This window comes from Triticum urartu, chromosome 5 (genome assembly GCF_003073215.2).
Source record: "Triticum urartu cultivar G1812 chromosome 5, Tu2.1, whole genome shotgun sequence".
Taxonomy (NCBI): domain Eukaryota; kingdom Viridiplantae; phylum Streptophyta; class Magnoliopsida; order Poales; family Poaceae; genus Triticum; species Triticum urartu.
The window spans coordinates 320,030,733-320,042,324 of record NC_053026.1 but is presented as its reverse complement, the minus strand read 5'-3'; the positions used below and the strand labels follow the sequence as shown (position 1 = coordinate 320,042,324).

The following is an 11,592-nucleotide window of genomic DNA, read 5'->3' as shown; positions in this document are numbered from 1 at the left end:
AACTCCGGCAAGGCGCCGGCGAAGATCCGGCGAGGCGGCGTGGCGCGGGCCTCCTCGGGCCCGGGGCGGGCCGGAGATGGGCTTCGCGATGAAGTGGGGCGCGGGCGTGTCGACGTGTCACGCTGTGAGTGGAGGGGAGCGACGGCGGGGTGACATGTCACGCTCCCATTGGTCGGAGCGACGTGGCGGCTGGACATGTCCGGCGCGGACGAATTTGTTCGGCGGCGCGAGGTGGACGAAGGTTAGGGTTTATCTGCGCGAGAATTTCGAAGGGAGCACATATTTATAGGTAGAGGGAGTTAGGATAGTCTAAATGAGGAGCGGTTTTCAGCCATGCGATCGTGACTGAACGACCGAGAGGATGGAGGGGGTTTGGATGGGTTTTGGGCCACTTTGGAGGGGTGTTGGGCTGCAACACACACGAGGCTTTTACGGTACCCCGGTTAACCGTTGGAGTATCAAACAGACTCCAAATGGAACGAAACTTGACAGGCGGTCTACGGGTGGTGTACCAAGTCCGCTTGACAAGTCTCAGTTCAATCCGAGAACGTTTAACACCCGCACACGAAAAGAGGCAAAAGAGGGCGCGGGAGGACATAGGAGCACCGGATTGCAAAACGGACAACTGGGAAAATGATCGGATGCATGAGACGAACACGTATGCAAATGTGACGCACATGATGAAATGATATGAAATGCATGACACACAAACAAATGACAAGGCAACAACAGCGAATAACTGGAGGACACCCGACACAACGGTCTCGGGGCGTTACACATGTATAGTGAGAAGAGATGCTTGACCAATATGAGAGATGTGCATACCTGCTCCATTGGCGATGTGGATGTTGTTAGAGTCGTGATAGGGTTCACGAGTGTGAAGCTTCCCCATCTTGCTCGTCAGGTGCTCCGTCGCCCTAGAGTCCATGTACAAGTGAGGATCGATGGAGTAGGACTGAGTGTGTCCTTGTTGCTTCTGCGGCGCTGGACAATCAACCATGGCAACCTGACGGGCAAAGTTGCGTGTATCCTTGCCGTCATTTCCAAGACCAAGGAAGCTCCGCTGAAAGCGTTTGTGATACTTGGAGGACCAATGCCCCTCAATGCCACACAACTGACACACGCGTCGACCACCGGCCCCTGGTAAGGTTGCAGACGCGGGGGGAGCCGACGATGACGAAGTCGGGGGCGGCCCCTTGGACGAGCTACGGCCACCCTTAGTGGCGGCGTTCGTGGAGAGGGAGTCGCGACTGGCCTTGGAGCGGCGTGCCTCAACACGCTGCTCGGTGAGGAGAAGACGGGAGTGGAACTCATGTGCCATCATGGGAGTCGAGTTGCCCCGCTCATTGATGATCTCAACCAAAGCATCATACTCCTCGTCGAGCCCGTTGACGATGAAGGAGTTGAACTCGGAGTCAGTGAGCGGCTGTCCAATGGAGGCCAACGTGTCAGCAAGGCCCTTCACCTTGTTGTAGAACTCCGTGGCCGTGGAGTCAAGGTTCTCGCACTCGCCAAGCTGACGACGGAGCGCAGAGACACGAGCCCGAGACTGCGCCGCAAATGAGCGCTCAAGGATGGTCCAGGCCTCATGAGACGTCTTGGCGAAGACAACAAGCCCGACGACAGCCGGAGAGAGCGACCCCTGGATGGAGGAGAGGTTCGCCTGGTCCTGCCCCGTCCAAACACGGTGAGCCGGATTGTAGACCGGACCGTGCATGCTGTCCACCAGCGGGGGCAAGGGAGAGAGCCGTCGACGTAGCCAAGCATGTAATGGCTCCCAAGGAGCGGAAGAACCTGCGCCCGCCAGAAGATGTAGTTGTCAGATGATAACTTGATGGTGATAAGATGGCCGAAGTGAAACGGCGGCGGCGGCGACGATCCCGTCGAGGACACGGCCTGGGATGAGGGCACCATAGAGGCCGTCAGCGTGACCGAGGACGCGGCCGGAGGAATAAAGGGCACGGGGGAAGATGGTGCCGCAGCCGGGCCCGACGCCGCCAACCCCGCCATCAAGGCGAACTCGGGCGCCACCGGCGGTAGCAGCGGGATAGCACCCGCAGGAGAGGAGGCGGACGACGCAGCCGCGGTGTGCACTGCGAGCTCGCGCCCGAAGGACGAGGGCGCCGACGGAGTCGAGAAGAAGGAGCCTATGCTCCGGGTCCCGAGCGGGGCCGGCACAGCGGCAGCGTCCAGCGGGAGGGACAGCAGCGCCGCGAGGGAGGCCGGCAGGAACCCCGCGGTGGTGGAACCAGACGTGGCGGCGACGCGATCGGGAGCGGCAACGGTGAAGATGGTGGCGGCGGTGGTGCGGGTATTAGGGTTTTAGCAAAAAACGATCGTAACCTAGCGTGATACCATGTAAGACAATATGTTTGAGGGGAACCGGCACAACCCTTTAGAAGTGACCTATCATATATATATATATATATATATATATATATATATATATAATGAAGGGGTACAATGTTACATCATACGTACACATATACGGGAACTATACAATCTAACACTGGGCATGAAGCCGTGCTCCTCGCCGGAGGCGTTGTGGCCGCGCTTGACACGTCGCACATCTCGTCCAATTCATCGACGTCGCGCCGATCCCGTGGCGCCGTGCTCTCCATGGAGCCCTCGAAGCTATGGTGCCGCTAAAAAAAATCCTCGGGCTTACGTGTGTTGACTCTGGTCAGTACTCAAAACCGGTTTCAATGTGACCCAAAACCATTATGGGGCTTCATTTATCCGGTTTTGATAATTTGAGAGGGTAAATTATACTGTATATATTTTGAGACAAAGGGGGTAAATTATATGGTATTTGAGTTTAGGGGGTTATTGATCCATCAATGTGGATTTGAGGGGGAAAACTATACTTTCTTCCTAAAAAAACGTCTCACGGCGGCTCGGGCCACTCTAATCCTCCAGTGAAATGGGCCACAAAACGTTTACCGAACAGGGCCACAAAAAAGGTGGTGGCAGAGGAGTTTGGATAGTCATGGCTGGGAAGAGCTCCCGTCACATCCGCCGCTCCTTCACCGCCGCCGCCGCCTCAGCCCTTAACCCTAGCCTCTGCAAGCGCCGCGCCCGGTCCTCCACCTTCGCCTGTCCCGCCATTGCCCTCTCTCAGCTACGACCTCCTGGTGGAGCAGGCCGAGAAGGTGGAGCGCGCTGAAGCTGATGGGAGCAAAGAAGACATGAAGAAAGACAAGAAGAAAGGGAAGGAGAAGAAGGAAGAGAAAGAGGCTGGGTTGGGTCGGCAGAAGCAGACGTTTGATACCAATACTGGTAAGGAGCAGGCCGAAAAGTCGGGCTTGACGGCGGTAAATTCCTGTTCGGAGCGTGGCGACCGGGCAGATGCAGAAAAAGTTAAGAAATACAGGAAGAAAAAGGAGAAAAAGAAAGACAAAGCAGCTGAGACGACCGGGCAGATGCAGGCATTTGATACGACTGTTGAAAATTTAGGGTCGGAGGTGTATGCAGAGAGAATCAAGGTTAAAGGAAGACAGTCTAGTAGCAAGTCCAAGAAGAGAAAGCGCAAGCGTCAGGATGGCGAGCTTGCTGCAAACATTTCTGGTGCCGATCAAATTGTGGCAATGGCAAGAGAAGATAATAAGCGAAAGAAGGAGAATTCTGTTGTGCTGAAAGAGAGCAGCCAGATCGACAATACTAAAAAAGGTACCAGTAAGATAGGAAATGGAAGTGATAAAGTGAGTTCAGACCTTAGCCAGTATGCGTTTGCTGGAGAGGAAGCTAACGCAGATGGTAAGGGTGATAAGAAGAAAAAGAAGAGAAAGGAAGGGATTGAAGGAGGGAAAAGGGAGAAAGAAAAGGCAGCTCGATCAAAGAACAAGGGTAGGCGGGTGACGTTTGCAGATTCAGTGGTGGTTTTTAGCATCGAAGGTCGTGATGATGAAGAGGGTGGAAGCAGTGGTGGGTCTGAACTTGTACATGGACAGCGGTTTACCCTAGAAGAAGAAGCCACCCTCATGGAAGCGATGAGGGATTATGCAGAGATGAAGCAGCTGGGAGAGGAAGGCTTAGAGATGATTCGTCGCTGTAGAAAATACCCAGAGCTGATGGGTTGTTGGAGTGATATAGGGAAATCGTTACCCCATAGACCCTACGAGGCAATTTACAAGCGGGCACGTATATTACTCACTAGAAGTGATGAGCGTAAATGGACACAGGAAGAATATCACAAGATACGACAGTTTGTTGAAAAAAATGGCACGGACTGGAAGACATTGTCAGAGGAACTTGGTAAGAGTGAGATCCATGTTAAAGATACTTGGAGAAGAATAAAGCCTAAGAACTTGAAAAAGGGGAGATGGACCCAGGATGAGCACCAAAACTTGTTTGATTTGGTGAATCTTGACCTGCGTCTGAAAGCCCATCAGGAGAAAAATCCTGGGCACCGTAAGCTAAGAGATAACATTTCCTGGGAGGCCATCAGTGACAAATTGACCAGCCGTAATCACAAGAATTGCTGCCTGAAGTGGTATGTCACATTAGCATCTCCACTGGTTAAGCAAGGAGTATGGGCGGATATTGATGATTATCGACTGGTGGAAGCGCTTCAAAAGGTTGATGCTGTTTGCATTGAAGATGTTGATTGGGAGAGCCTTCTCGGTCACAGATCAGGGGAGGTTTGTCGTCAAAGATGGAACCAGATGGTCCGTGGCATTGGTAGCCACAGACAGAAGGCTTTCATCGAACAAGTGGAAGTGCTGTCGAAGCGTTACTGCCCAGAAATGATTGACTACAGGGAATCAGAAAATTAGGAGTTGTCACCCAGCAAGCTTTTGTATGTCTTAATAGAGGAACGGCATGTTCGTTGTTGCATTTCGCCTGTCGTCATGTGTTGTAGCCTGTAATATGTCTGGCTTGTGGGATTTGTGAGATGCTGAAATGTCCACAGTACTTGGTTTCTGCCAAAAAATGGAAACTTCTTGCTGTTTTATCTCCTCGCTCCATCTCAACCACATTCACACCTAGTGCTCTAACTCCCAGATCCCTCGCTCTCCTCTGGTTACAACAGCAGTGGTGATGGCAACTGTGACTTAACCCCTGCGAACAATATGTTCCATGCCTGACAGTGATGTCGAAGACACAACTGCACCTACCAAGCTTGCCACGCATCAGTCTGTATCATGAGAGTTCCAATCTTCCATCTACCTGTTGTACAATGGTGTTGCCTGCAACAGCAACAGATGCATCTCGCAAGTAAACTACTCATCTTGCTGTTTTATCTCCTCATTCCATCTCAACCACGTAGTCATGTGTTGTAGCCTGTAATATGTCTGGCTTGTGGGATTTGTGAGATGCTGAAATGTCCACAGTACTTAGTTTTTGCCAAATAAAAAGGGAACTTCATCTTGCTGTTTTATCTCCTCACTCCATCTCAACCACATTCACACCTAGTACTCTAGCTCCTAGATCATTCGCTCTCCTCTGGTTACGACAGCAGTGGCGATGGCAACAGTGACTCAACCCCTGCGAACAATCTGTTACATTCCTGGCCGCGATGTCGAAGACACGACTGTACCTACCAAGCTTGCCACGCATCAGTCTGTACCATGAGAGTTCCAATCTTCCATCTACCTGTTCTACAATGGTGTTGCCTGCAACAGATGCATCTCACAAGTAATTTTATGAGGGCCTTACTCTTGTTAGCTAAACTACTCGACTGTGAACAGTGGAAATTTGCCATAGCTTTTAAATTAGTATATCTAATTGCAAGTTGCAATCATCTTTTTAGAGTAAACATATATACTTGCAATGATGCAGTCTACTGCTGTGTGTGGGAAATTTTGTACTATCATGTTCTTTGGTTCTAGAGGAATATGACCGCTCTCCACAATGCTCTCTTGTCCAATTATATTATCATTATTAAGGCTCATATAGTGGAAACGACTGAAGGCACCGCCACACCATGGATTTTGCATCGTGTCCTCTTGATCAAAGCACTCTTGTTGCATTTAATTGGGATCTTATACTTGATTACTGTTTTATATGATTTCACTGCTGTGCGAAACAAGGAGCTAGTTCAAACAAACTGATAGAATACCATGCTGTATCCAGATTCAATGTGAATACTTTGCTTAGCCTTCTTGTGATGATCAATCTCTATCTGCTAGTTTTATGCCAGGCTTTCTTTGTGTACATTTCCATGTGATTTGAACAGTTGTAGAATGATATTGTGAGTTGGTGTGCATTGCAGAGTGGAAGGATTGCTGAAAGCTGGTAGGGGAAGAGAGTGCGGACAGTGAGGGAACATCGGAACAAGCTAGGAAGTGAGTGCTGATCTGAACCTGAAGCCTGCGCATGTTTCATAAGGTGCTGCCCATCTTGGACAGGTAGAGTAAGCTGGAACTTTGTTGGAACCAAGCATGTTTGCAGTCAAAAAGACATACTAGTTTTCCTGGGATATGATGGATGTGGTTGCCCGGGCGGACAAATGGAGGGCGGTCGGCTCCTGTCCTTGGACCGTTTTTTGTTAGCTATATTTTTCTCTATAAATTACAGCATTGGATTCACATATACCAACCAAGTCCGAAACGATCGTGGTAGCGTTTCGACTGTATCTCTAACTAGCTTTTCCCCTTCTTTCTTGCACACACGCATCTCTTTCTGGTTGTGGTTGACACGAAATTCTAAATGCAGAGATCGAGGTGGTCGTAATATACAAGTTATTAGTGTCGTACGATGCGGATGCTTAACGATATCGATTTCTTGTTGAAATTAAGGGGTTTTCCTAACCAATCATGCTTGCCGTTGGTGCACCCAACCCCCTGCGGACTACTACCAGATTACTCCCGAAAGAAATTAGAGAGTGATCGAACAACCCAGACAGACAGCGAGATCACAACCACGATTAAAAGGAGCCCCTGCAATTTTGCTGCAATAGTATATATATGTATCCCATTTCTGCAGGCTTTATATTGATCTCATCACATGCATGGTCGCGTTGCAAGCGAAGCAAATCTCTCCCTTTGCTTTACCAGCATCCACCGTCCCTACCAGGACGATTAACTAGTTATTATATAAGCGTCTCCATCTGATGAAGCGTCTCTTTCGCTTTGCCGCTTGTCTCTCGAATAATTTAGTACCAACTTGTGGTTAGTCCCCTTCACACAAAAAAGAAAGTAAAAATAAAACTCGTGAGTAGTTAAGAAAAACAGCATAATAACACCATTGCTGTCTATCGTTGCTCTAGTTAAGAAATGTCACTAATTAACTGATCGCTCACTACTGGAATCATGACATTTCTTTTCACTTAAGTTTTTTCCTTTCTTTTGCGGGTAACATTTCACTTGGTTCCCAAACCAAACACGACCTTACATATCATTGTGAATTTGGGGATGCATCCATAATGATTCTCTAATCTCTCTGGTTACACAAACGTGCTGCTGGAAGCTCACTCCATCCCGCCACAGTGGAGGGACCTAATCATGTTTACCCAGAAAAGGGGAGGTTGATTAGTTAACGTGTTTGCAGGTGGGAGTACGTTGCAACAGCCAGCTGGTCGAGGTAGGTAGGTGAGAGCGAGGTACTCCTAGGCCGCACCGCCAGGTTAGTGTTCGTCCGTGTGTCCATCCAATCCAATCCAATCCAATCAAGCGTGTTTTGCAAGACCACCGCCGGTCTAGAAAGCTTGATTATCAATTTCGTTTCTCTGCTGCTTTGGTCTCACGCTTATTCGCTCACTCGGGAGTAACTGCTCGGTTGACTTTTGTCGTGGGAGGATTTTCGTCTTGCGGTCATGCCTTCCCCTGTCCTGCGTTGATGCAAACATCGCATCCTCCATTCTTAACAAATAAAAATGTCTTACGTTTGTTTACTGAGGGAGTATCACATTCTTAACAAAGAAATACTCGACAAATATAGTATGAATCATGAATTTGTTTAGAACACATGATAAGTCTAAACGCTGCATCAAATTAAGTATTTTTCTTCAAGTATACGTAACTAAATTACTTTGATCAAATGCGTCTGAATATGTGCTTGCAAGCACTTTAAACTTTAAAGGTATACGCACAAATATTTTTATGGACAGGACAGCGCGTATAGCAGGGTGCCAGGATCAGAAGCAGAAGGCTCTTTTGGGAGGTGGACCAGCTGCACCAGAAAGTTGGTGGATCATTTACGACCGTCAACATCACAGAACACGTGACGATCCTCTCCCCGACATTATTACAATACACTGTGCACTGACCGTTGGAAGCACTCGCATGAGAGGCTGACTGGTGGTCCCGTTCCATGACTAAGCCAAACTTTCAGATGCATATAGTAGTTTATTGTTAAGGTTGCAACTGCCAGGAAGCTTGGTGGACAAACAATAATAGTGGTAGCTAGTGACATGCATGTTGGGTCAAACAAAGGCCATGGATCGCTTCAGAAGCACACCCAAGGTAAGTGCATTGTTTTATTTAGAGAGAACTAGCTTCTTCTTTTTTGCTTGCTATCAATCGTAGTGACATGCTAACTGTTCCCTCGGACATTTTGCATGGGATTTCTGTTGTCCTGTGGTTGACCAACGTCCACTTTGGCCAAACAAAATTACATTCGCTGTTCCAAATTTGAGGCAATTGACCGTTCCTTCTAGGTTCTGGCAGGTAGAGCAGATGACTAAAAATCCTCTTTAGTTTCACGCATGGGACTCTAAATCCCAATTGTGCTAGCTCTGTGGTTCGATTTCACAACAGAACGAACAATAAATGAATGTGGGCGGTCAATCAGGTAAGCCTGTGCCTAGGAAAGAAAGGCCTAGGGAGGGATTGAGAGAAGCTTTCACGGTGGAAAATGAAAAAAAAACATATCATTCTTAGAAATTGTGGAATTTGGCTCAGTTAGAGCTATGGTTTAGCATCAAGAGGAAGTTTTGTAAAAATAACAGGAAGAATTGCTTACATACTCGTGAGCGTATATAACTTGGGTCGTGTTATAAATGCTCTGGCTAAACCTATTGATGGGAGAGGCGAAATTGTAGCTTCCGAATCTCGCTTAATTGAATCTCCGACTCCAAGTAGAATTTCCAGGCGTTCCGTATACGAACCTCTTCAAACATGGCTTATTGCTATCGATTCGATGATCCCTATAGGGCGCGGTCAGCGAGAGTTCATTATTGGGGACAGACAGATTGGCAAAACAGCAGTAGCCACAGATACAATTCTCAAGCAAAAAGGGAAATATGCAAGAAGAACGAGAGCGAGCCTTCACGAAAGAAAATGCAAGTAAAAGAGAATTGTAAAAATTTCCTAAAAGCGGTGGTTCTTTTCTGTATGGATCGGGCCGATCCATATGTTCTGAGGGGGAGACGAGGTGTACCGCAGTCTGGTCAACACATCTGTTTTGGGTACAGATGTCTGGGTCCCTGTCAACCCGACCCCAGCTACAGAAGCGGCTGCAGCAAGACCCACTCGTTAGCGGAGGGCCAACACACTGACAACTGGGCCCGAGTGGGTGAACTAGAGGGAGATACAAGTAGCTCGGCAGCGAGTGGATCGGCATCCAGAGGATCACGACACGAATGACACGACACCGACTCCCACCTACCCCTTGCTGAAATTTAATCTATTTTGGTAGCCCAATAGCAATTTCAGAAATTCCTAATAAATTCTAGAGGCCCACTCAACCCATTCGTGTAAGGCAAGAGGTGGAACCAAAGTTTAGTCCCACATTGCTAGTTTGGTAGGAGTTGGACCTCCTTATAAGGGAGGTTGTTTCCCCACATGTATGAGTGTGAGGACAAGAGGGACATTCACGCGCTCTCCTCTTCCGCCGCCCGCCTCGTCACAATGCGCCGCGCCGCGCCGCAGGTTGCGGGAATGAGCCGAGACGATGTCTAAATTTTTGTCACGCATAACGGGTATACGAATGGTCACTCAGGAGCTAAAACGTTTTTCTGTAGTGGAGATTGAATCCGAACGGCGCACCTCTTCGGCTGCAGACTGTTCGCTTCGCCTCCCTCTTTTGCTTCACCTCTCATCGCTGCCATCTCGCCTCCTTCTCCCATGCCTATAAAAGAGAGGTCACCCCTCTCTAGAGAGACACACCGGAGAATCATCTTCCTCTCACCACCGAGTTCCAATCTCTGAGCTTCTGCTACGATCTTCCCCATTACAGTAGGCCTCCGAAACCCCACCTCTTTGAGTCATGTACGGAAGAAGGGTGATAAGGTATTTGGGGAGCGCTCTGCGTGACTACTAACCAGTTCATAACGGACGGTTCGGACGCCGACAACCACTTCCCCAATGACGACTTCTTCCCCGATGTCGACAACCGCTTCGACGACATGGCCGGATGCTTCTGTCGTTGTTCGTACGTTCTCATGATCTTTCTGTTAGAGGTCCTGCCATAGTTTCTTCCTCTAGTGTATGCTCTAGATATGTTCGGTTCTAGTTCATATATGCAGATTGCTCTAGTATCTGCTCTAGATATGTTTGGTTCTAGATCATATATGCAGATGCTATTTACCTTCTCTCTGTCATATTGCATGACTTGTTTTATCTCTGCTATAACAGTCATGTTTTATCTAGTGTTTCTGTTAATAAAATCATTTGGTAAATTGCTCATATTTCCAACAATCCAAAAACCTTATTATAGGCAATTTACCCCGAGTAGTTTTGCTGCTTCCATGTGACCTCCTATGTTTGAGGGTATCCACTATACGAGGTGGCGCGTGAGAGCCGTTCTACGGTTTCAAACCATGAGCTGCTATAACGCCACTCTTGGCAAACCTGGAGGAATTCTTGATCCTCAACAGTAACAGGCTTTTCAGAAAATGGATACCCTGTTTAAGGCTGCTCTCTTGAGTGTTCTTGGTGAGAACATAGTTGATGCTGATGCGTCAATTGATAATGGAAAAGATATGTGGGATGCACTCGAGGCCAAGTTTGGGGTCTCGGATGCGGCACTGAGTTGTACATCATGGAACAATTCTATGACTACAGGATGACTGATGAGCGCTCTGTGGTTGAGCAAGCTCACGAGATACAGTCATTTGCTTGAGAACTTGAGCACTTCAATTGTATGTTAGCGGACAAGTTTGTTGCCGGAGGCATCATCACTAAGCTTCCTCTCTCATGGAGGAACTTTGCTACCTTATTGAAGCATAAGAGGCATGAGTTTTCCATTTCGGATCTCATTGGTACTCTTGATGTGGAAGAAAAGGCAAGAGCAAAAGACACACGTGCTCGAGGTATTGAGGGCGGATTGATACTTCTCCAACGTATCTATAATTTATGAAGTATTCATGATGTTATATTATCATTCTTGGATGTTTTACAATCATTTTATAGCAACTTTATATCATTTTCTGGGACTAACCTATTGACATAGTGCCAGTTGTTGTTTTTTGCTTGTTTTTTACTTTGTAGAAAATCAATACCAAATGGAGTCCAAACGCAGCGAAACTTTTTGGTGAATTTTTCTGGACTAGAAGACACCCGGTGGGCCAAAGAAGTACCAGAGGGTGGCTCCGAGGGGAGCACAACCCACCAGGGCGCGCCTGGAGGCCCGGGCGTGCCCAGGTGGGTTGTGCCCACCTCGGTGGCCTCCCGCACTGCCTCTTCGCCCTATAAATTTCCAAATATTTCA

The 11,592-nt window shown here is 48.2% G+C and overlaps 1 protein-coding gene across 1 annotated transcript; it reads left to right on the top strand.

Moving 5' to 3' along the window:
• Nucleotides 1-2,936: 2,936 nt before the first annotated feature.
• On the top strand, nt 2,937-5,854 carry LOC125508804 (RNA polymerase I termination factor-like). The gene has a single exon (XM_048673599.1). The coding sequence runs from the start codon at nt 3,189-3,191 to the stop codon at nt 4,773-4,775; it is 1,587 nt and encodes a 528-aa protein (XP_048529556.1). The 5' UTR covers nt 2,937-3,188; the 3' UTR covers nt 4,776-5,854.
• Nucleotides 5,855-11,592: the final 5,738 nt, after the last annotated feature.